Source organism: Trachemys scripta, chromosome 14, assembly GCF_013100865.1.
Source record: "Trachemys scripta elegans isolate TJP31775 chromosome 14, CAS_Tse_1.0, whole genome shotgun sequence".
Taxonomy (NCBI): domain Eukaryota; kingdom Metazoa; phylum Chordata; order Testudines; family Emydidae; genus Trachemys; species Trachemys scripta.
The window spans coordinates 15,855,050-15,881,956 of NC_048311.1; the positions used below are offsets into that span (position 1 = coordinate 15,855,050).

The 26,907-nt window shown below is 38.8% G+C and overlaps 1 protein-coding gene across 1 annotated transcript in view; it reads right to left on the minus strand.

The window, feature by feature from the left end:
- Positions 1-25,949, minus strand: part of TBCD (tubulin folding cofactor D) — a gene marked incomplete at its 5' end in the record, with an annotated part of 241,622 nt that extends 215,673 nt beyond the window's left edge. The window contains 7 exon segments of the mRNA XM_034789910.1: positions 1,653-1,698; positions 16,510-16,642; positions 19,523-19,578; positions 20,336-20,482; positions 23,766-23,867; positions 25,578-25,675; positions 25,899-25,949. Coding sequence (XP_034645801.1) covers positions 1,653-1,698; positions 16,510-16,642; positions 19,523-19,578; positions 20,336-20,482; positions 23,766-23,867; positions 25,578-25,675; positions 25,899-25,949 — 633 coding nt within the window.
- Between the last annotated feature and the right edge of the window lie 958 nt (positions 25,950-26,907).

Below are 26,907 nucleotides of genomic sequence, written 5' to 3' on the forward strand. Positions count from 1 at the left end.
CACCTAATAGTAACAGTTTCAAAATCCAATTTGGAAGCCATCTACAAGTTCCTAACTTTCAAATGCTATGAAGCATCTCTTTCTAGCCTTGGCAAATTTCAAAATAGTTTGTCTTAAAAAACACATCTTTCCGATCACTATCTTTAATTCTACCACGGGACTTAGTGCAGTGGTTCCCAAACTTTAACAACCTGTGAACTCCTTTCACTAAAATGTCAAGTCTCTCAAACCTCCTCCTAAAAATGAATATTTCCAGAGATTTTATCCTTTACCTGAGTATAAATTATAAAAGCAGTGATTTTGGAAATATAATTTTTTTATGACTGCTTATTAGACACTATTATTATTAATCATTACAGTATTTTTATTACATTATGAAAACGGCAACACTCTGCCAAGATCTCACTTTCGTAGCTTGTATCACTTTGAATAAGCCTGTTATATGACAAGGCTCCTATGTTTCATCAAGGAGTATCAGATGTGAAACAGCATGAAGGTATTTAAGAAGCCAACTCAAAGAGTTCCTCCTACACAAGCATTCAGGTCTTGAGCAGTCCAGGCAAACAACGCACGTTACAACAAAGCTTAAACTTGTTCTTCATAATAATTTTAAAAACAATACTAGCCTATTTAATTTTAAAAACAGCAAAAAATATCCTCCTGCCTTTCCATTTCTTATAAGAAGTCTTGAAGTTTAAATCTCCACAGTGTGATATAGATATGCTTGCTTTGATCTGCTTAGCTCTTGGAAGTCCAGGGGCTATGGGCTGCTGGCCCAATGCAGTCCAGGGTCCCTAAGGACAGTTCTGTCCGCCATTAGGGAATTTTTTCCAGAGAACCCCCTGTAACGTTTTGCGAACCCCAGTTTGGAAACCACTGTCTTAGTGGTCCCCTATTTCAGTTATAGAAATTAATGCTTTATGCCTTCTGAAAGCCTGAGATCATTCCAGCTTTACAATTGCATTAACAATTCATCTCTGTCAGTTCTAGAGAGAGACTACTGAAGTCAGCCGTGTCAAAATTCAAGTTGGGAAACTCATAATGACAATTTTAAGGATGAATCTAACCAAGTCTTTAGTAGCCCAACACAAATGTTTTCAAGACCAAAAAATTTTTCCCAACCATTGGTCCAGGATTAGTGATCAAAAAGAAGAGTATTTAATATTGAATTAAGAGGAACGTCTCTTAGGCCTGGTCCCCACTTCGGACTAAGGTACGCAAATTCAGCTACGTTAATAATGTAGCTGAATTCGAAGTACCTTAGTCCGAACTTACCGCGGTCCAGACGCGGCAAGAAGTCTCCCCCAGTCGATGCCGCGTACTCCTCTCAGCGAGCTGGAGTACCTGCGCCGACTGTAAGCACTTCCGGGATCGATCCGGGATCGATTTATCGCGTCTTAACCAGACGCGATAAATCGATCCCAGAACATCGGTTGCGTGCCGCCGGACCCTCCGGTAAGTGAAGACAAGGCCTTAGCCAGGCTGCTGTAAGCCTGCATAATACAGGAGCCCAAAAGCAGATTCAAGGTGTCACACTAAAAAGCACTGAAAGCTGACTATAACATTTCTTTTTTTAAAACAATTTCTCTTAACTAATTGAACTGATAATAGTTCCCCTTAAGAATAAATATCACAGAGCATATATGCCTTACCATATGGTAAACAATCGTCTCTCTTGCCATGTTTAAATAACTGCGCCTAAGAAAAAAATAAGGAAAAATATTTGTGAAACATGGTAACTTATAAACTTGACAAACTTTTAAAGCACAATTTACCAACCTATGGATCCAAAGCATTCCTCAATGTTCTTGCAATAATACATATTTCACCCTAATATATAAACATACAATATGAGATACTGTGATGCACCTCAAAGGGTAAGTCTATACTGCAATCGGAGGTGTGAATGCAGCACATATAGACATAGTTAAATTAAAGCTAAGTCAAGTATCTTGGATACAAATACACCTCTACCCCAATATAACACGAATTATGATATAACGCGGTAAAGCAGTGCTCCCGGGGGGGCGGGGCTGCGCACGCCGGCGGATCAAAGCAAGTTCAATATAACACGGTTTCACCTATAACGCGGTAAGATTTTTTGGCTCCCTAGGACAGCATTATATCAAGGTAGAGGTGAAGTAGTGAAGCTGCAGCAGCACAGACTTCAACGTGGGCTAGCTTCCTAAGTACATACTCAGATTCCCCGGTGGGCTTTGTATAGCCCATATTGAAGCCAGTGATGCCATTGCAGCACATATAGCAGTGAAGCCATCACACACCCAGATTGCAGTGTAGGTGTACCCTGAGGCAAAGCACACATCTTGCAGACACAGGAGAGGCCTAATGTAGCTTTAAGCCACATCTGTGCCCTTCTGACACTGGGCTGGTATGGGGGCTGAAGAGACCCGTGACCTAACTTAAGGTATGTCTACACTGCAATAAAACACCTGCGGCTGGCCCATGGGAGCTGACTCAGACTTGTGGGGCTCAGGCTGAGAGGCTATGAAACTGCAGTATAGATGTTCAGGCATGGGCTGCATCTACAATTAGAGCCCCGACTCAGCTGACACAGGCCAACTGCAGGTGTTTTATTGTAGTGCAGACATACCTGGGGGGCCTGTCTAAATTACACCAGTCACTCCAGGTCACTCAATGTGACACAGTGCTGCACTGAATCTATGCCGGTCTATGTACTGCAGCCCCACCCCAAGCCTTCCCTTACCAGCCCCTATGTCAGGACTTGAAGGCAGTTTCTCACAAGCAATCTTACAACTAGCTTTCACATTTCCTGCATCAGAGGAATTCTTCTCCAACCATAACCAAGGTTTTTAGAACCCCTTTACACTGCTCTGGCCCTTTTCCCCAGCTTAAATGGGCCAGAGCCAGGGTGAAGATTTCAATCACAATATCTTTCCTAGCGTGAACAAAAGATATCAGTAATCCTGAATGCCAAGGAGATTAAAAGTTACATGTAGACTGCCATCTAGTTCTGCAGCACATCATCTATATAGTCAAAGCACATTATACGATATTGGAGTAATTTATAAAAATAATCTATCTTTCTGCATAAAATGCAACACAGCCTATATATTCCCACACACTCAAAATGCATTTTTTTTCTAAACAATTTGACAATCCTAGAACCTTCTCTCCCTGGATATATACTATGAGCTGAAATGGTGAAATGCGAGCTGAGGGCAGAGGACAATCTACAAAGGAAAGCAAAATCTGTTATGAGACAAGACACCATAAAAATATAGTGCAGACCACATTATGCCATCTGATATGCATGTGGGGCTCCCGTTAAAGTTATGGGTATCAGAAGACAGAATTTGGCACAGGATGCTCACTTATGGTCAGCCAAGTAGAATAAAGACATCTCAAAACAAGGTGCTATGTCAAATGATGGGCAAAGTCTACGTGTCTGGAGGACATAAAGTCACTGCCTAATTACATTTCTCAACGTTGTACATTTAATAGCTTACAAATAGCAGGGGACTGGACTCGATGACCTCTCGAGGTCCCTTCCAGTCCTAGAATCTATGAAAGAGATACTGAAATATAAAATCCTACATCACTCATTAATATTTTTAAAAAACATCCTTGCTCTTCATCTTCTTTTGCTAGTAAAAGTTATTAAAATGTGTTCCCTTTACACTTTCACTAACACCATATTAATCAATTCTATACGATTTCAGTATGCCCAGCCTTAGTATCTAAACTCATTACAAATTTATAATGACAACAAAAGCCACACGTATATTCAAAGCACAGTAATTTTTTGTCAGAATAGTGAACTTCTCCAACCTTTTTTTTTTTTTTTTTTTTTAAAATCAGGAGATTTTTTTTTCCTCAGAAATCAAAACTATGCAGGAGAAAAGCACCCAACTAGTTTCAATTAGCTACAATTTCCTTCACTTACTGTTTTAGACTGTTGCTATATTAAAGCTCAGCAACTGAAATTCGTGAGTCTCTCTCACAATAAATATTTCAGTTTTAATTTCTATGGGGAAGATTATCTTGTAGTGAACAGCAAGAGTTGTGGGTGGGTGAGGGGTGCCTGTTTATGCCATTTATCACAGGTAACAGTCATCTCTGTGTAACAACCTCCACTGTGTTACAGTTCATTTTGGATGAATAGCAGACCTGCTTGAGAAAATTACAACTGAAAAGCTGGCCAGCATGCACACTAATTTCAAATGTGTGGCTACACCCAAGGTGTTGTGCAATATACAGCTACAAGAATATATATTATATACACACACACCTTCAGCCACAAGAACTGTGGCTGTGTCCTGGGCCCTTTAGGATGGTAGCACAGAAAAAAATATATATAACAACCTTGTATTTATTGTATTTATGTATTGTATTTATTCAGCTTCATTGCTTTATTTTGGGATCCTCTATAATGTAACAAGTTATAGGAAAGATTCTACCCACTACTGAAATGCAGCTACTGTACAACTAGAGAGTGATATGAAGCAGCTATTAGCAGCTTACAGCAACAATACATAATAATCAAGGATCCAAAATGAAGAAAAATAGCATTTCCCATATATGAAGGATTTAGTTAAGGTTTTAATAATCTATAACTCTTATATAGAGGTCAATTCTAGAAAACAGAAAATGATGGAGTAACCAAAAACTTGAGTTGCTTCACAAATACACGTAATTCACCTTCCTATCTTATCCTTTTGCCCACCCAGTCAACAATGTAGATAAACCTTTCGAAAATCAGAACACAACACTGACCCATATAAAAATTAAATCTATTCTGGAAAAAGAATTTGCTGAGGCATATTTAGAGCTACTGTTAAAAATCTCAACAGGATTAGGCTTCAGTTAGCATTACAATCAAGAGAAAGCTATTTAAGCCAAACAAAAATGACCAAAGGTACCCAAAGAATTTCTCTGCACAATCTGTAAACACTCCTCTAAATATGCAGCAAAGCTACTGTATCGAGAACCTTATTTTTCCTCTGTCATTCACAAGGAAAGAAATCTCCAAGGTAAATATGGCCAGGAGTTAAAGTAATAGGAACACAGCCCTACCCTAGAAATATTTCCACACACACACACCATCTATTTACATGCCTATGTCATTTCAAGTATAGTTTAAAAGCAACAAAAATACCCTCAGGCTAGGCACCTGCTTTTAGTTTATTATTAAATTGCATTTTAGGATCCTAAAGTAGTATTTCTGATCACTGTATTACAAGCTACACAGTGGGCTTTGAAGATTTATATTGTTTTTTTTTATATTTAAACATATTGCTGCCATACTGGGTCAGACTGTGGTCCATCTTGCCCAATATCCTGTCCCGGACAGCTTACATTAGTACTAGGGAAATTTTCAAGCATGTGATTGAGCCCTAAATAACTTATGAAGTGCAAACTCCCTCAAAAATGTAGTCAGTAGCAATATAGTTACCATCATAAATAACATTGTATAAAGGTACCAAATCTATATAAAAAATAATTAATTTTCAAATATACAGCCCAATTCTGCTCAAACACCTATCACGACAAACTAGTCTAGATTGTCTCTATGTTTACTAAAGAAAGATCATTGCAGCAAGCTACTTAGGCCTATTTCATCGCCACCCTGTGTGGACACTTCTGCTACACCATCTGCCATCTACCACCAAGTCCACAAGACCATGAGGAAGCCATTCTGCAGAATTTGGGGCAGATTACTAGACCAACCATTAACCACAGCACCATCTTCTACTCACCAAAATACACAACTCATCTATCTTTGTATTATCTTAGCACAACGTCCTTATATTCTGATTACAGCTTCTAGACACTACCATAACAGAAATACATTATTTCTGTGTGGAAATACAGGCAAGAACAAATGCTGTTTCAAGCAATAAACTCCTACTGAGTTATAGTGAGCAAAGGGGACTCAAGCCAAGGGCAGTAGAATTCCTGCAGGAATACAGATGGCCAGCTGTTCATGAAACTCTGGGGTTGCCCTTTTCCATGGATCGCCTTGATGTCTAGATTTTGGAAGCCTACTTTCACCCTCAGCTTCTCCCCAGCACCCCTAAATCCTCCCATTTAGAACAATTTTCTGAAAAGTCCTTGAATTGAAACTTGGATTTTGTAGTCCCTCCATTCTGGCCTCATCCTATAGGCTTCTCCATGAGAGAAAGTGAACCAGCCTTTAAGTTTCACATCCTCAATGGCCACTGTGAGAGTTTTATCCTGTCCCCTCAGGAAACGCAACTAGAAGGTTCCCCTATATAACAAGAAGCAGCAAGTAATTAACAGGTGAGCAATTTTAAGTTAGATAATATTTGGGGACATTGCTCTCAGGGCCAAAAAAAAAAAAAAAATCTTTCTAGACATAAAAAGGAGAGCAGGGAAACAAAATATTTTAGAGGATTTTTAAAAACTATTCAGCACATACTATTTAAAGGAAACTTTTTTAAAGTTATTTTGATTTTCCTATAGCCAATTTTAAAAAAATTCAAGTTGACAGTTTCTCTGTAATGCTTTCCTTCATATCATATTCTCTGAAAGGTGAACAGTGGAATAAAACATGCAATTTTCCTACAAAGATTTTGCTACATAAATAAGCTGAACTACTTTATTCCCTACTTTCCGGTAGAGAACCACTCCACCACTAGTTGCAGCAGTGAAGGAAGGCTTCTACTTACAGTATATATTCAAGTGTTAATAAAACCACTGAGACAGCTCTGCTGTAGAACTGTTAGTTATACTAGAAAACCTGATGGCTGCTGTCTCTTTTCAAAAGGCAAATTACACTGAAGGTATGTCTACACTGCAGTTAGATACCTGCAGCTGGCCTGTGCCAGCTGACTTGGGTTCATGGGGCTTGGGCTAAGGGGCTGCTTAACTGCAGTGCACACATTCAGGCTCAGACTGGAGTCTGAGCTCTGGACCCTCCCACCTTGCAGCATCCAAGAGCTCAGGCAACACCACAATTAAAGAGCCCCTTAGCCCAAGCCAGCTGGCACGGGCCAGCCACTGGTTTTTACTTGCGGTGTAGACATATCCATACACACAAATATTACCATGAATGTTGAAAAGAAAAACCCTGCATCTACTCTAAGTATTGAGTTATCGGATCATTTAGTAATAGGAGGTTAATTCACTATAATTACCAGCAATTAATAGAATGAAATAATCATTGTAGTGGGTCTACAACACAATGCGCTATATAAAGAACATATTTTTCATGTCGACTCCTATGAGTGGATCTTTCTATATTCTAATATATATATATATATATATATATATATATATATATATATATATATATATTTTCCAATATACACTGCACATAATTATGTGCTCTACTTAGGGCTCCTTTTGAAAAGCATCCAAAAGTTCCTGCTGGTACATAAGGCAGTGACTCACCTGCTTAATAGGGTTGGAGGCTTTGAGCAAATAACACCAAGCTCCATGCTTTGCATTGGTGACCTATTCACTTCATGGAACAGTCTAAAAGGAACTAGCTATGGTCTTTGAAGACCTAATGGTCTGGCACTAGTTATAGATGAGATTATCTGCCCATATCTTGTTTCATGTATTGATACTGGCTGGATCACTACTGCTATCAGTTCCTGAAGTCTTTAGGACCAGTGGTAGGGCACTCAAATTGGGTGCTATACCTACAGAATCAGCTTTCCTTGAGGTCCACAGCAGCTCTGAGTTTAGCAAGCTTCCGGACACAAGGCAAGGCTTCCTTCCCACCCCTTAACGGCACCAACACAAGGCTGACAAACATTTGTTGTTTTTAATATAACTACAAGACAACTAGTTAACACTAGAGCAGGTGTTATATAAATATATAAATGCAAACGTTCAACCAGACAATTCATTTTTAAAATCTCTGTCCACCTAAAGAAACCTCAACTTAACAGCTAGCATGTTTTCACCAGGAGATAAAATGGTCATGGTTGAAGAGATGCAGTAAGTCAAAAAGATCAAAAGACTTCTTTTGCACAACCAAATATACAATACAGGGACAGATAAAACCGTCCACTAAATTATTATGCTCCTGTAAAAGATGTTTTAGATAAATGTGTCTCCTCAAAGTAAACAAACACCCATATTACTTTCTCCCAGCAAATTAGGTTTTAAAATGCCAGGTGAAGTAGTAACCAAGTTGTGAGAACTCCAAATAAAGGTGTTCTTAGATGCCCAAGAGATCTTCCAGAAGAGCTAGGGAAAATCTGACTTGATAGTCCAGATATTTCTGACATTCAAAAAACAACAAAAAACAAAAATTTCATGCTTTCTTTATACATTATAAAAAAAGCAAAAACCAAGCATAGGCCCAATTTTTAAAGAAATCCTTTTTGTATCACCACTAAATAACTTCAAAATGTACAAGATTTATTTTCCAGGGAAAATAAAAGGAATTTTAATTGCATGGTGGTCTCAAAAAAGTAGCATGCATATTTTTTCCTGGCATACAGGATTGGTTGTTTATATGTACAAGATATAGTGATGGACTCAGAACAACTCCACAATCCTAGAGCACACACTGGATGGTTTTAAAAATTAAAAAAAAAAAAAAAAAAAAAACATTAAATTTTGCTCCAATGAAAGGAGAATGGAAAAGAAAAGAGAAGGAGAAAAGTCAGAGAGTAAACAGAGAGCAAATAAGATTATTTAGATTCAGTTTTCTTGCCTTTAAGCAAGTTTCCCTTGTATTAAAATATGATACAAGGGAAACAATTAATATTCTTTGTTTTCCTCCTATTTAGAAAATGTTAAGGTCAGCAACAAATAATATTGAATGTAAGGAAGCTGCCTATTGGATGCACCAGGTAATCATAAAGTTACGCCATGTTCCTTCCACTTTAATAAGAACATAAAATATGTCAACTTAACCAACCTGTTGAAAGGTATGTAACTCCCTCTCCTTTAAGTAATTAGGCCACCTATAAATTAGAGAAGATCATTGCCATATAACTAATGATCTGACTGTCAAGTCTGGTTTTGTTGTTTTAGAAACAACATGGTGTAAGGTACAAACAAAAACTAGTTTTAGTAATCATGAAGAAAAAAACCAACCACCACACACACACACACACACACACACACACACACACACACCCCTCACCTTCCAATTGTCTAAATATCCCATTTAGGCCTGGCCTTTATGAGATGTATGAATCAGTACTACCTCTGGGACACATTCCCCAAGCTATACAAATCATCACTATTAAGGGTGGCCTGACTGCTTGGCAACAAGCATGTCTTGCTGTCAAACAGGAGACACAAGTTTGAAGCTATCCTCCGGCTGTAATAAACCAAGATGAGGAGGGATAATCCCAACCTTCAGAGGGAGGCAAGAAAACAGCATATTCTATCACTCTGGAGCAACCCCTAGAGGTCAAATGAATATTATCCAGAAAACTATCAGCTATGTCAACCTCTGGGCTAGGTACAATAATGTAGACAATACATTAAGATGAAAAACAATCAAAATAATGGACCTCACCAAAATGAAAAGATTATTTAATGTAATTTATGGTAAAGTAACTCAATTATGACCCTTTATTATTTTATTCCTCATAAAATGTCTGTTTACATCAGATGGGAAACTAGCATATTTCATAAATGTGTTCCTTCAGTAGAGCATTCACATTTATCTCTATATGCTACATATAGCGATATGTAGCATATTTGAACTTGCTGTTTAGTACATTGTCATGCAAACTTCAATATGTAGCATAATTTTATGCAGAGTGATCAAAACAGTTCAGTTGTCACAAGTTCTCTAAATTTTGATCAACTGAAAGCTAAGTTTGTATTCATCTACTTTCAAACTTTAGACTTTGTGGTTTTTTAAATCTTTGAGTTGCGTGGTCCTATACAAAGACTCCGTAAGTACATAAGGAAGAGCTAGAGCTGTCTCATTACCTCCCAATAGCATAACTATATCAGACAGTAAAGCAAGAAAATAATAGAACCTTTTGCAAAAGAATCCTTAAAATCATGTCCTCATGCAATATATTTTATTAAAGATTCTTGGTTTGAAGTATAAAAGTATTTTAATACCAAAACTTTACCACCAGGAATTGCTATCGTCTGGCTCTGCACCACACTCAACATTGCATTCAAATTATTCTTGTGTGAAACTCTGCACAGCAACTAATTCAAAGGGTAATAATAAAGTATGCAACTACCTGCTTTTCACACATTAATAGGAACACACGAAACAGATCCAGGGCAAAGCAGAAGTTATAGTGTGTTGTCCCCCACAAGAAGTTTGACGGTACAAGCAACATTTTAAAACCATTGAGGGTGGAGGGAATTTATCTGCCTAACTCACGTCCATGTTAACTACACAGAGGTCAAGGGATGAGACTAACTGAGCACATACAGATTTGAACGTCTACAACTTTAGTATCAGCAGCCCCAGGCAGCATAAAGGCTTGGCAAGAAATGAAGCAGGCTTCTGATACTTAAAATTCTGAACTTCAAACTAGTCACTGAAAACTCCTATAAAAAGTTTAATTAAACGAATTGTTTATTTGAGAAAGAGAAATGAGAAAAGTTGCAAAGGTGACACAATGGGAAATTGGAACATTTAAGCCCATCAGGAAGGGGACAGGGATATTACTGCAGTGAAGAGGCCAGTGGCCTCCCCATCTACAGGGTTTGGAAAGATATGCCTTTCTCTCCCTCCTCCCCCCCAGCTTCATTCTCCTTACATTTGTGCAGCTTTTTTTTTTTATAGCCCTGAACTAAGCAATTTTCTTTTAAAAGATAAAATCCCTAAGAGCAATAGACAGCCCCAAAATCACTAATTATCTGATAACACCAAAAATATAAAAAGACTCAGGCAATGTTTACACCAAATATTTATTTTTGTGCCTCTGGGTCAGAAAGGACAGTGTAGAAGAGCTGACTCTTCCCTGAGGCACAATTCATATAAGTGTGAAACTATTACCAAGCAATCCTTACACTAGAGGCAGTTCAGGGAAATGCCCTGTTCTTAGATACAAATAAATGCAGTTCTTCAGGTTCCCAAGTTTCATCAAATCACTGTGCAGGGCGTTTTATTTTTAATTATTATTCACGTTTGTATACTGAGTCACTTATAAAACAAATTAAATAAGGTTTAATAAGTTTCAATGCCCTAAGCTACTTCAACATTATGTCATCTTTGTCACGCAAGAACTGGGAGTGCTATACCCTGCAGCAATAACTAAAAGGCTACTTGATATAATGGCAGGTTTAAAAGCAAACCTTCAGACCAAGATAATTTAGAATGCAGATCCTTGAAATACGTTAGATGTTTCCATAAATTAAGATTTTATAAATCATTTCCTCATAATTCAACTTTTGTGACCTTGTCTATTCTATAGAAGTAGAAAATCATATATACATACACAGTACATTTTAAAATGTTGCATTTTTAGTTACAGAAAAAGAAAAAAAGCTTTTAAAAACTGAGTCTGAAATACTACAAGCAGTGCTTCCTGCTAAGGCACACCTGTTGTGAAATGATGTATTACTGTCAGCAGGTGTAAAAAAAAACCAAGCCCCTCAGTGGAATTTAGATGTGTAATGCATAGTGCATGTTTCAACAAGAATCATGACACAATAGTACCTGCTCCATTTAAAATGCTGAGTTAGATTAAACAGTAACATAACCAGTCACTGAAATTTAAACCAAGGAAGAGGCAGACTAACCAGAAGCAATATAGAACTCCTGCATTTGTATGTGATCCGTGGAATATTCTTATAGCCAAGGTTTTCCGGCACACAAAGAGAAAGTTTTTGCAGTAGGTGGAGGATCCACTATAACCAGAATTGAAACTTGCACTGAAACAATTTGTGAGTTTCATTCTAATTCAAAACAGTCTTACCATATCCAAGCTCACTAAAAGCGAGTTCCAAAGTACATTCTTTGAATATGAATCTCAGAAAGCATTTCAATCAGCCCAGGGAAGAAATTGGGTCTCTTCTCACCCTTGCTCCATGAGGGTAATAAATTTCTGACCATCCCTTACCAGAATCAATTACTATCATGCTAATTCAGCATGATTGGGGTGTGGTCTTTGCTCATTTGTTTGTGATGGGACAGACTCACAGTCAAGGGAGACTGTGCAAGTGGGGCTATCATCACAAAATAGGTACTATAAAGGTCAAAAAGGATAGCGTAAAGATTTCTGGAGATTATTAAATCTCAGTGCTCACATGCCAAGGCTGCATTTTGTTCCACACCACCCAGCAATGATTTATTGAATATCAGTTATTCAAAATTCTAACTAGGGTGAATAGTACGATGTAATCCATATAGCCTCTCCCATGGAGAAGGGGGGAAAAAAATGTATATTTTGACTAATGATTTTACTTCAACAGGTGTGCAGTATAAAAAAAGTAGAGCTTCCTAAAATGAATTTCCTGAAAGAAATAATTACTCATTTACTCATATTCTACTCTACTTTTAAGATTTTTTTTTTTAAACCTCTCTTCCTTTTGAGTCCATTTGTTTCTCATTTCTACAATTGATATGAAACCCTTCAGGATTGAGGGCAAGTAAAGGTTTAAGGGCATTTTAAACAATTAATGCCAATAATGACTTGAATGTGAGTTACCAACAGTAGAACACACAAGTGACATAAATTTGCTAAACAGTTGCTCCCTTCCCACAAGGGAAAGAAAATAAATCATCATATCAAACCTGTTGCTTCCAGGGATTAAATCACACTCTGGTTTCGATTCTACTTGTTAAGTGTTCACCTGTTTCGCTTAACACGCATTAATGAACAGGTGGATAAAACCAAAGCCAAACTCAAAGGAATGACAAAACACTAATGTAATATACACCCTGCAGGTTTCATCATGCACCTCAGAACAGTCTACTTTTCCAGATCTGACAAGGAGATGATGAAACATTGTTCTCTAACTCTTTTGAAAAAGCACTGCAATGCATACGGAGCAACACTTCCCCTTTCTTGAACAACAAGGCTTAAGACAAGTTATTCTAAATGTAGCTCACGGTCATTTTTTCTGATTTGGGGATGCTAGTGAAGACCAAAAAAAAGTCAACTACAGCCCCAGAAACTTGCATCAATGTTTAGTAATGCACCACAACAAACATACAACGCTGTTACTTGGGAGTGGCAAATTTATGCAAGTTATGGAAAGTCTCACTGCATGTTAGCAAATCCTGAATCCAATAAGACTATGCAAGAATACACTTTATTTAATGGCACTTATGTTACTTCAGCTTTGATGAAAAACAACCAACCAAAACAAAAGCACACTCCAATATATTTGGGCACTAAAACCATCACAATAAATGCCAGATGTTGAATCCCCCCTACCAGCACTACAAAAAAAAAGGATTCTGCGTGGACTCCTCCGGACGGTCGAAACAACAGACTGGACTTCTACATAGATTGCTTCCGTCAACATGCAAAGGCTGAAATTGTGGAAAAGCAACATCACTTTCCCCATAACCTCAGCCATGCTGAACACAACGCCATCTACAGCCTCAGAAACAACTCTGACATCATAATCAAAAAGGCTGACAAAGGAGGTGCTGTTGTCATCATGAATAAATTGGAATATGGCCAAGAGGCTGCTAGACAGCTCTCTAACACCACATTCTACAGGCCATCTGATCCCACTGAGGATTACCTAAAGAAACTACACCATCTGCTAAAAAAACTCCCTGACAAAGCACAGGAACAAATCTGTACAGACACATGCCTAGAACCCCGACCAGGGGTATTCTATTTGCTACCCAAGATCCATAAACCTGGAAATCCTGGACACCCCATCATCTCAGGCATTGGCACCCTAACATCAGGCTTGTCTGGTTATGTGGACTCTCTCCTCAGACCCTACGCTACCAGCACTCCCAGCTATCTTCGAGACACCACTGACTTCCTGAGGAAGCTACAATCCATCGGTGATCTTCCAGAAAACACCATCCTGGCCACTATGGACGTAGACGCCCTCTACACCAATATTCCACACAAAGATGGACTACAAGCTATCAGGAACAGTATCCCCGATAATGTCACAGCTAACCTGATGGCTGAACGTTGTGACTTTGTCCTCACCCACAACTATTTCACATTTGGGGACAATATATACCTTCAAGTCAGCGGCACTGCTATGGTTACCCACATGGCCCCACAGTATGCCAACATTTTTATGTTGGACTTAGAACAACGCTTCCTTAGCTCTCGTCCCCCAACGCCCCTACTCTACTTGCGCTACACTGATGACATCTTCATCATCTGGACCCAGGGAAAAGAAGCCCTTGAGGAATTCCACCATGATTTCAATAATTTCCATCCCACCATCAACCTCAGCCTAGATCAAGCCACACAAGCGGTCCATTTCCTGGACACTACTGTGCTAATAAGCGATGGTCACATCAATACCACCCTATACCGGAAACCTACTGACCACTACACTTACCTACATGCCTCCAGCTTTCATCCAGGACACACCACACGATCCGTTGTCTACAGCCAAGCTCTAAGATATAACCGCATTTGCTCCAATCCCTTAGATAGAGACAAACACCTACAAGATCTCTATCAAGCATTCTTAAAACTACAATACCCAAATGTTGAAGTGAAAAAACAGATTGACAGAGCCAGACGAGTACCCAGAAGTCACCTCCTACAAGACAGGCCCAACGAAGAAAATAACAGAACACCACTAGCTGTCACCTTCAGCCCCCAACTAAAATCTCTCCAGCGCATCATCAAAGATCTACAACCTATCCTGAAAGATGATCCCTCACTCTCACAGATCTTGGGAGACAGACCTGTCCTTGCTTACAGACAACCCCCCAACCTAAAGCAAATACCCACCAGCAACCACACATCACTGAACAAAAAAACTGACCCAGGAACCTATTCTTGTAACAAAGCCCGATGCCAACTCTGTCCACATATCTATTCAAGTGACATCATCATAGGACCTAACCACATCAGCCATACCATCAGGGGCTCATTCACCTGCACATCTACCAATGTGATATATGCCATCATATTCCAGCAATGCCCCTCTGCCATGTACATTGGCCAAACCGGACAGTCTCTACGCAAAAGAATTAATGGACCCAAATCTGACATCAGGAATCATAATACTCAAAAACCAGTGGGAGAACATTTTAACCTGTCTGGTCATTCAATGACAGACCTGCGGGTGGCTATTTTACAACAGAAAAATTCAAAAACAGACTCCAACGAGAGACTGCTGAGCTGGAATTGATATGCAAACTAGATACAATCAACTTAGGATTGAATAAGGACTGGGAATGGCTGAGCCATTACAAACATTGAATCTACCTCCCCTTGTAAGTATTCTCACACTTCTTATCAAACTGTCTGTACTGGGCTAGCTTGATTATCACTTCAAAAGTTTTTTTTCTTCTTTCTTAATTGGCCTTTCAGCGTTGGTAAGACAACTCCCACCTGTTCATGCTCTCTGTATGTGTGTATATATATCTCCTCAATATATGTTCCATTCTATATGCATCCGAAGAAGTGGGCTGTAGCCCACGAAAGCTTATGCTCTAATAAATTTGTTAGTCTCTAAGGTGCCACAAGTACTCCTGTTCTTTTTGCGGATACAGATTAACACGGCTGCTACTCTGAAACCTATCACCCTTAAAGTTATCTATATGTAATAAGGACAAACCACAAACACAATCTTATTTACATATGACATCTTGGACATTTGTACATATGAAAGGGGAGTGCAATCACCCAAAAGATCATTGATGGAGAGTGGTTACAGTTAGACACGATATGAAATTAATATACTATTCATAGGAGAAAAATTATTTCAGTCTTTAATGTCAATCTTGGAATAAACCTCTTTGATTTATAGGCTCTATTAGTACTATTTAATGCAAGCAATGTCACTGGAGGAAGCAACAGCTGAAAAACAGACTAATGCAAAAATACTACATAACATGGGTTGCTGGTTTTGGGGTTTTTTGGATTATACAAAGACAGTCCAAATAAAATAGCCTGTTAAAAATGGTTAGATCATTATTCCAGTTCAATAGAACACTGGGCCAAGACTTTCACAAATCACTATCAATTTTAGGTATCCAATCTGAATGATCTTACAAGGGATACAGACTTTTGAAAATCTTGGCCTTTCCGTTTTGGACATTGTCAGTTAATACCACCATTATGCCACTTTTTCAGCTTTTTGTACCAAACTGGAAATAAATGATGAATTAGGAAGTGACCAGTTTGTATTCAAACGCATATTTTAAAAATTACGATGGGTACCAACTTTTATATTTTATCTTTCAATGGCAAAAACAGTAATTCTCCAATGAGAAACCTGCACGAATTTAGAAGTGTTCTAGTAAAAACCCAAATGACATATCATACAAACATAATTCTGTAAGGCTGAACATTTTAACAGGAACGTGCCTTAGTACCAGCACATTGTGGAACAAAACACCATAAAGGCATTAATTTACTTGGACTATCTTTTATAGTATCAACAGGTGTTTACCAGGGCCTGAAGCATGCCATCCATTACAATAGTCCCCTCCATGGTCTGGAAGGAGGACTTAGATAATGTTGAAAGGGCCCAGTCCAGGAAGTCTGCCATTCTTTTTTGTTTGACATCAGGGCGGATAATAAACCTGTCACAGAAAAACACATTGCAAGTTACCCATTCAAAGCAATCCAATTAACAACTATTTTTGCTTGTTACCCAAACTGGTTTCAGTTCCTAAAGGCAACTGTCAAATGGACATTTTCCAAGACATTTTTGGTAGGGACATTCCAAATGTCAGATGTTTAACCCTGCTATTTCCAAATGAACTCCTAGCCTAGAATATTTCATTTTATTTATAAATGCAGCGTCCTGTAACTGGAAATTTATCTTAAGAAATTTATCAATTTAACTGTAGGGAACTACAAATTATTAAGCTTTTTCAGGAATCCCCAAAAAGATGCTTTCCATTATTTTTCCTGTTTCAATTTTATGGGAAGCCACTGCACTCAAACAAAACAAAAATAAAAATGATCAACCTCTGCAAATTTTAAGAATTTGCTCAAAAATTATAAGATGTGTCACTACTGCTCAGTGTTAATCACCAGCAGTATAGTCATGTTAGTCTTAGATATTGCAAGGAATAGATCATCTGTATTTGTTGCATCTTTATTTGAGCATATGAAAAACATTTTATTATTTAATCCTCACCACATCCTGAGAAATATAGTAATATACCCATTTTACAGAGAAAACAGACAGACTCAGAAAATTTACAACAATTTCCCTAAGGCCACACAGCAAAGTAGCCACAGTCCCAAAGAGATGAATTCCAGGGGTCCTGGTTCCCTGATTTGTACACTAATCATGTGATCAAATTCCCTCCCAAATAAAACGTAAGGCAAAGAGTCACTGGAATTTATCGCCAAAGGATAGTTTTGCTAATGTTACAACCTTACATTAAGAATCAATAGATCCAATTGTGTATCAAAATATTTTCAGAATGTTCTCCAGTTCAATTATCTGGTATTTGTTATGAGTACATATCCATATGCAAATTAGATTTTAACTAAAAAGGCGGTGGGGGACTGACAACAAGGTGGCAGAATAGCACCCTGCACAGAAACACAGGGCTTCTTTGTGAAGTCATCCTGTTAGCAAGTGCTTGAAACTTACATGAATGTACAGTATTACTGGGGAGTCAGAGTGGACATTAGATTCAGTCCAACTATTAAACTTCTCTCTTTTCATGAATAACTCATCTTTATGAATGCCTTATAGTAATTGAATTTACAGTACAAAGTGGTGGATGGAATTTTAATTTGGGGGGGGGGGGGAATGATAAAAAAAGATGCAGATTAGCTCTTTTGAAGAGTTTGGTTAGGTTTGTTTTTTGGGGAAGCGACAGGGTGGGAGCCCACATTAAAAATTGACTAGGGGTCGGCAACCTGCAGCTCTGAAGCCGCATGCGGCTCTTTGGCTGCCCCCTTGCAGGGAGCCGTTTTTTGAGGGAATGCAAGGTGCAGGCTCTGGCCGGGAGGTGCTTACCACAGGCAGCTCCGGGCCGGCAGCACAGCAGGGCTCTGGCCCCATGCTGCTCCCGGAAACGGCTGGCTGTGGCACATATCTGCACGCCCCTTGGAGGAAGCGGGGCAGCAGGTCTCCGTGCGCTGCCTGCCCCCGCAGCTCCCATTGGCCAGTTCCCGGCCAATTGGAGCTGTGAGGACGGTGCTGGGGGCAACGCGTGGAGCCATCTCCCCTCCCGCCAGGGGCATGCAGATACATGCCAGCAGCCAGCCACTTCCGGGGGCAGCATGGGGCCAGAGCCCTGCTGTGCCGCCGGCCAGAAGCCGCCTGTGGTAAGTGCCTCCTGGCCAGAGCCTACACCTCGCACCCTCTCCCACACCCCAACCCCCTGTGCCAGGTCAGAACCCCCTCCTGCACCCAAACTCCTTCCCAGACCCCACACCCCAGTCCCCTACCCCATCCTGTTTATATTCAAATTGCAGAAGTTGCATTACAAGTATGGATGAGTAGCAATAATTTTAATATGTTCAGTTATTATTAGTTAATAAATTCTAACTCTACAAGTAGCTTTGTGTGTGATGCGGCTCTCAAAACATTTTGGTCAGAGACAAAAACAAAAAAATGGCCCTTCTTCTTTAAAGGTTGTCGCCCCCTGGACTAGAACAAGAAAACATGACAGGCTGCTGTCAGCGCCAAATATACATCCACTGGCCTATTAGAAAGACAAGGTAGGTGAGATAATAACTTTTATTGGACCAACTTCTGTTGGTGAGAGAAACAAACTTTCGATCTTACAGCTCTGTGACAGAGAATTATTGTACCTTTGTTATAGGCAGGTTTATTTGGTGCTCGAACACATGTAATGTAGGATAAGTGGTTAGGATGTTCCAACATCCTAAGTCTAACTCACTTTACGGCTTCTTTGACAATAATAAAAAACAAAGAAAATAGCAGCACTACTTTTTTTTTGGGGGGGGGGGGGGGGGGGAGAAGAAAGATGACAAAAGGACTGTTACACAGAAAGAAATTAAATATTACTAGTCCATCTGCATGAATTTAGTGTTCCAAGAACATACTCAATTAACAGAACTGATGACAGAAATCTTCTCATAATCCATATAATACATTATGTGATCAGCAGCAGTAGGGAATGATTTTCCACCCTTTCTGAATCCTATATTAAAGAGCACTCCTTACAGGCAAGAAAATGAAATTCAAATTCCATTTTTTTGGCAGTACTGATGGAGACTGCTAAAAGCATCAACTGTGATAGACACCAGTCCTCTCATAAAGAGAAAGTAATATGCTTATTTCAGATAGGCCAAACAGCTGCCTGATGGCAATGACTTTTCATCACCATATATTGGGGCTACGTTCATACAAGTAAAGTATTCCATGTCCTATTGCCAATACTGTAAATCCACCCAGTACTGCCAATAGAAATTTTTTCAAGCTAAGAAATTAAAATTTCTTTTTTTGCCAAGATCAGCACAAGACTTACCTGGAAACCAGTACAGCAGCTGCATCTCGAGCCTTATCACTGACAACCAGGTAAGACTAAAGGTAAAAAGAAAATTAACTGTCAGAGTCTGCAGAGACACAGTTAATAAAACTACACAACAGGTTTGAAAATATGCACTTCTTAATTTTTATTCTTATGAACATTGGACTAAGCCTACGAAAGTAAGAAGTTTAAACAATCTTCCATTTAGCAAGCCACATGCCAGAAATCTCAATGTCTTTCAAAGTGGGATCATCTTTTCTGTACTGTTGCATTAAAGCAATACATAACATCAGCTATTCATTTTTGATGCTATTATAAAACCATCCTGAAGGGATTTATAATTTAACCATTTCATTTTACATCAGATTAAGCTTTGTGGGAAAGCATCTGCACAGATGCTACTTTTCAGACAAGCTGGCTGTAATCTGTTGAGCACCTTTTCACATCTATTTCATATATCATTGTTCGCTCTAGTGAAACTAATTTCCTTTGGGACTGTAAATTGACTAACCTGGGTTTATAGCATGAAAACACTAGCCATTTACTTCTGAAATCAACTAGTCTAACAAGATATGCATTTATACCATATAGTGTCTTAAAATTAAATAGTCTACCAGTTTAGAAGAATGAAAAACTTAATTTCCTTCTAACATTAAAGAATGGAAAAAACTTTATGCAGGATTTACAACTGTGGACTAAACCCTTTCGTATTACACAAGCAAAATGAGGCCTGGAAATTAAGAGGTCAAAATGTATCATACATAATAAAATACAGTGAGGTCTTTGTGTAGAAAACCAATTAGCACTTACTTTTGCTACATTGAGTATGCGATCCATTATTGGCAGCCGAGTGCATCCTTCTTCAGAAAGGATATTTCCATCAAGACGAGCCAAATCAAAAGGTATCAGACATGTCATGGAGAGCCACAACAAGAGCATGTAGCGAGTCTCCCACGTCTAGGAAAAAATTATAATAAAACAAACTTTATTTGTTTGCTCCAAGTATGCTGTTGGAGCAAAGACACAGCCCATGCTCTCAGGAGTGTGCAACCTAAGTATATAGGGAAAGCCATTCAGATGTGAGATGCCCTAGAATATCACAGGAGATAGGAGAGTGGCAGCACCCAAATACTAAGAGCTGCTGTGACACTGAGCCAGAAGGGGTTAAGCAACTAGCAGGATAAAATTACCCAGATTGAACCTTTCGAGACATATTAACAGATAATGATTGTAATTTTGTGTGTGTTTACATTCATATTGTTAGATATTGACAATGTAATCAGATGGTTCCTGTCTGTCACTATGTTCTATTATTTCAAAGATCAAAAGGGAATATTAACATTTTGATGAAGTTTGGGTGTAACAATATCGTTGCCTTTATTTCTCTTTGAAGTCTGTAGTAAACTACCTGTAAATGGCTGGAGATGGGAAGTTGCCTTATGCTAATCCATGCAGCTAATTACCGGTGGTGAAGATGAAACAGGAAGTCTTACTTCAAAGTCGCAATGCTTCACCCAAGGAATGCCTGCTGTCAAGAGGCTCCCAGAGAATTATAAAACAAACTCTGGGGCCCTGATCCTGTTATCTCAGATCTACTTAAGCTTTATCAGGGGAAGTTTCAGTCACAAGACTGAGGTCTCCGGCTCCAGTCTGGATCACCCTGATATTGGACTATAACCTGTGGAACTAATTCTGAAAGAACTCTTTGCAACTCTAAAGCTCACCTAAGCTTTGACCTCAGAATGAAACTGACCTAAGAATTTTATTCATGTCTGTATGTATAATGATCTTTTAACCTATACGCTCTCTTTTCTTAATAAATTGTAGTTTAGTTAATAAGAATTGGCTGTAAGCGTGTATTTGGGTAAGATCTGAAATATTCATTGACCTGGTAGGTAAGTATTAGAATAACCACCAGTTTTTGGGATCGTCTGCCCTGATTAAGCAATCTCAGGGTGGCCCCGTCAACTTGAAATCTAGCAAACTTATAAAAATTAGTTTAAAAGAAGTGTCAGGTACCACACCTGTCCTGAGAGTCTCTGTAAAAAAAAAAAATTAGCTATTGCCATTTTCCTGTTTGTTTGGGTCTTTTTAAAAAAATCTCTTTCTCTATTCTTGTTGTGTGAAAGACCAACACAAACATGGGGAAACTGACTATACAGGAGTAAAAGTGAAACTTACTGTAGACATTGTCACGTGCACAAAACTAAAAAGAGAAATGTGTTCTACTTTAATCTCTTAACAGTATTTTTAGATGTTACTTGTAACAACAATAGATTTTCAGACAGGAGTGTGGTTTAAATTGATACGTCTCCTCAAACACTGAAGGGCAATTCCTACATACTCATTTTAAATTAACAACAAGAGAAAGCATCTGCAACTTTTTCATAACTTCTCATGTCTATGCTTCCCCAATATAATCACTTGAGAAATCAAAGTTTCACTGTGCAAGCAAATTCATCCTTTATATATGCATTTCTACAGTCTGGAAAGATACTTATTCACAGATTAAAGTGTTGAAAATTATCTTTGAATAATTTAGTAGAAATTGCCAATTTTGAGAGAAAATATTTCTTGTATTTTAATCAAAACATTGATAGAATAAAAACCCCACATCTATGTTTGAACGTTTTATCATTTGTGTGTTGGTTACTAATAACAATGGTATATTGGATCATAGCACAGGCAGGAACAATAATGAGTATTCATAATTAGCAACTGGCTAATGTAAATTTTGAGCCCCCAACTGCAGTGCAATTCACCGTTTGATACTGATGAGCCTTGTTGCTTGAGCAGTATAAAGGAAGTATTTATTTTTTTAATTCAATCTCAATAAGACATTTGTATAGTTTTCCTCACTGAGTAGTCAAACACCACAAATTTTGGACTCAATCACCACCTTTAGCAGGAATTCAAGAACTACAGTTCACACCATGTCATCTTGTTGGATAGAAAAAAAATATTTAAGCAAACAGACTCTCCTACCTAGAACATTCTCAGCCATCTCAAACATTACATCAGCTGGCTACATGGCAAAATCATTTTTTGCCTTTTCATAATACAGTTTCATAACTCAGTCTCCTGAATTTACTCCTCAGTGAAAAGGCAAAAGGTGTCAGCAAACAAACAGTTTAATGTTTTGGGGTTTTTTCAGGACTGGGCACTCAACAGTTGAAAAATTTAACTGATATGTTTTGCCCAGATACCTTATGATTTTCCTCAATGTCCCCAAAATATAACTTGGTTTTTGCCGGGGGGGGGGGGGGGCTCACGCCTTCCCTGACAAGAGTCCTTTCCACAGAGAGGTCTGCGTCTCCTTTCCAGGAGCGTGCAAGGCACTTGCACACACCTGCGTGAAAAGGGACAGCTGCCAGTGAGCCTGGTGCCCACTCTAGCAGGTGGGGCTGAGGGCGGTACAGCCACACCGGAAGAGCTGCCCGCACGAGACACTGGCTCCTGCGAGCGGCAGCAGTGCCCAACATGCTGCTGCTTTCGCTGCTGCCGTTCCAGGCAGAGCCCTGCAGCTCCGTGGATATCCACTTTATATCTGCCGATATACATTTTGTATCCGCACGTGGCTTAAAATATACTCACTTGATGCCAAATTGTCTGAACAGGAATTAAGGCCTTAAAATCTGACAGGACTGAACTATCCTGTCTTCTGTGATTTTATTTTCACAATTTTCCACCATTTCGATGCAACAAACTATAATATAACCCCCTTTGTCTGGGGAGATCTGGGATAGAAAGCTTGTTGTTGTTTTTTTAATTGTTCCTTAGTCCTTTGCCTATGTTCTCTCTCCCCTCTACTTAATTTTTTTTCAGTATTTAACCCTTTCCTATTTTCCCTTTAAATTTAGTTTAACCCTTGTCCATTATAGTTTATTTTTAGCCCTTGCATCTTCTATTGTTGGTGTTTACACCAATTTTACTAAAACTCAAAACTCCCTACACACCTCCATACTCCCAAAAATAAAAATGGAAAAATCCAACAGAACATCTTTTAGTAAGACCACATTTTTCCTCTGAAAAGGACACTTCAGAATGTTAAATCTAGCTATCCAGTTTGACATTTCTAAGTGTTTCATGATATGAAGTGACATATAATATATACTTTTATATCCAGTTTGAGATTAATTGCATCAAGCTATGTTGTGCCATTTTCATTTCTACACACTACCTTCTTTGGCTTTTTTTCCCCCCTTTTAAAACAAACAAAGGGGGGGGGGGGAAATCTCACCTCATAGTCCTTAGGATTCTGATCTGCAAACATATCCAAAACAGGCTGTAGATCAGCTACTTCATGAGGAAACAGTCGGAGGAAAATTTTATACCCTCGTACCTACCAAAGAAATGACTTCATAATTTAATAAAACATGTTCAAGGAAAATAATACAAAAATGACTTTTGGAAGCATCTTATATATGATGTTCAGTACATACAGTAGTGATATGAATTAACTTTCAAATAAACTGGTAATATCTTAAAATACTACACGTCACAAACTAAAACTGTTACTGGGTGACAAGCTGGGATATCTTGTCTTTTGATTTATCACCAACTAATTTAGAGTCAGTGGCAGAATTTAACTAGCTCAACTTTAAAATATTAACTTCTAATAATTTGCTCAAGAAATGCCCAGCACCCTCCTAATGTATTTAATGTTGCTGTTGATACTAGTACTTCAGTAGTCCAGAAACTAAACAGCCCCATATGACGAAACCAACCATGTAATTGTGAGATCCATAACATTTTTTCATCATCCCTTCTTTTGCTTGACTTTTATGGCAAAATTTCTTCTCCATCCTATCCTTCCCATCCAGAACTATGAGAATACCATTACTACCCCTCTGCTAATAAGATAGCAGGCAAACCAAAGAGATGAGCAGTCAGAACACTACCTACATGATATCACCCACTGAGTAGGTGTCTCAAGGTGGCTCTTAAATTCACGTAACGGGGAGACATGCCACTGCGACACAAAATGGACACCATTCTAGAATCTCCAAATTCTAACCCCACTGAAGTCAAAGGTGAACTCCACATGACCAGGATTTGGCCCTGACTGCTTCAGCATTAACTTAGTCTACAACCCTACTGGTGAGAAAAGCATATGAATTACCACTTTGAGCCTCATGAGCAACTAACACTTTTGCTGAACAAAGGTTTTATATTTTGTCTTCTCTGATTTTAACATCTTTTACTGGAATGGTTCAACACTGAGAGGTGATAGGTCACATGGTACCAACTTGTTGTTTCCAACTGCTTCTACAGTTGTCCACTGTCGTCAATGCAAAGAAGAGTCAAGAGGCCTGTAAAAACAGGCAAAGTAGCAGGAAATGGGGAGGAATAGCCTATTTAGTTCCCTGCACTAGGGGCCACAACTAAGTAAAAGGAGGAAGAGAGGAAACAAAATTCACATGCTGGGACCAGAGCCACCAATGGGACTAGAATGTCTATGAGAGAAGGGTCCAAGCAGCAGAAAAACATATGCAGGGAGAGAAGAGGAGGGGAATGCGGCAAAAAACATGAGCAAGGGTGGAGATGGAAAAAGAGAAACAGAACAGATGGGAACAAGAGATAAAAATGAAGAACAAAAGCACACAGTATATGTATCTTTTTTCAAAAAGAGATTAAACACTTATCACATTTAAAAGACAGCTAAATGTATCTAAATATTTTGCATGTAGACAACTGCTGCTGCAGCAGCCACAGATACATTATGGGACTGCAAATGGGGGAAGTGATCCTCATGGCCACAAATGGGAGAGGAGGTGCCCATAAGATAATCGCTCTTTATTAAGCTGTGATCAAACACTATAAAAAAAAAAAAAAGGATGAATATCTTATAATATTTTAAAATCTATTTTAATGTGTTCTAAAATACAACAGTGTAAGTCAGAAAGCTATATTGTGTTATTTTTAATTCAAAACTCAACTGCAATATTTTGAAATATAAAATCACTCCAAATATTTTAAAAAGAAAGTCATTCTTAACCAACAAATAAGTTGATGAAAGTTTTTACATTTATTAAAAAAAACTCATTTATACCTTTGTAATGATGTAAAGAAATTTAAAAGCCAGATGTACTAGTGGAGAAGGAGACCTTTTATCCCGCACTATATCCAGCAATAAGTGCATCATCCACTCTAGAGAAGAAGGAGGGGAGGGGGGAGAAATAAAACACAGGAAGCATTAGAATTAGCTTGCATGTTTCTAATCATGAAAAGTTAGGAAGTGGCTGTACAACAGTACATAGCATACTGTTTAACACAAGCCACAGCAGGCTTACAAGGCAAACATGAATCATTTAAGTTTAGCAGCTTGTGTCAAAAAATATTCACAAAAAACATACAGAGATAATGTTCCTACCTAGATGTGAATCCAACAAGTGAGGTTGTTCCTGGTACTTGTCCATAATAACTGAAAAAAGAGATTTAAATTATTTAAGTGTGATGTCCTTAATTAGGCTAAATCTACACTGTGAGGTAGGGGTGTGACTTCCACCTCCATACACTCACCTGTATAAATACTAGTGTCGCCGCAGTAGCATGGATAGCGGAGGCACAGCTTAGTTCTGCTGAGTACAAACCTGCCTGAACCCCTGGGATACATACTCAGCACCTGCCTGTGCTACTATGTGTAGGTGAGCTGGGAATCCTATCCTTAGCTTGTAGTGTAGACGTTATCTTTAGAGTGAAGACAGTGTTAATTTTATTTAAATATACTCCCTGCTACAAAACTTATACTAAAGTTTTTCCACCTTAATGGCTAAATGCTGACACTGCCCTCCACTGCATATCAGAGTACCAAAGAGTACAAAATTCTCAGAGAGGTTCCGTGTATCATGCATCCTGTCCATTAATGTAGTATGAGGTTCATAGTAAAGACACCCACAGACTCAATTTCCTCTAGGCCTCTTCCACATTGCTAAGGGAAAACCTATAAGCACAGAGATGAAGAGGTGTGAGTGAGGCCACTGTTATACCGCCCCACTCTGTGTGCTGCTGTGCTCCACTTGCTGATCTCACTGTAGCTCTCCATTCCCAAGATCAAGCAGTCAGTCATATATTTCTCATACAGCACTGCAAATGAAGGACACCATTATACTGAGTGTGGACTGTAGCTGCTGCAAGTAGACCAGCCTTATCCTGCACCCCCAATAGCTCAGACTTATTCCCCTTTCAGTCCTCCCATTGCTTGTCCCTTTGACATACTCCTTTTCCCCACCCATCTTCAAGCTATTGCAATCTATTCTTCACCATCAACAGCTGCTGATTCCAGCTGAAAATCCTCAAACAGACTTCTAGAGTCCAAGCAGGGTAGGAAAAAGGCTGCTGGAGCCACTATCATGCAGATCCAACAGCAACCAATGGATCAC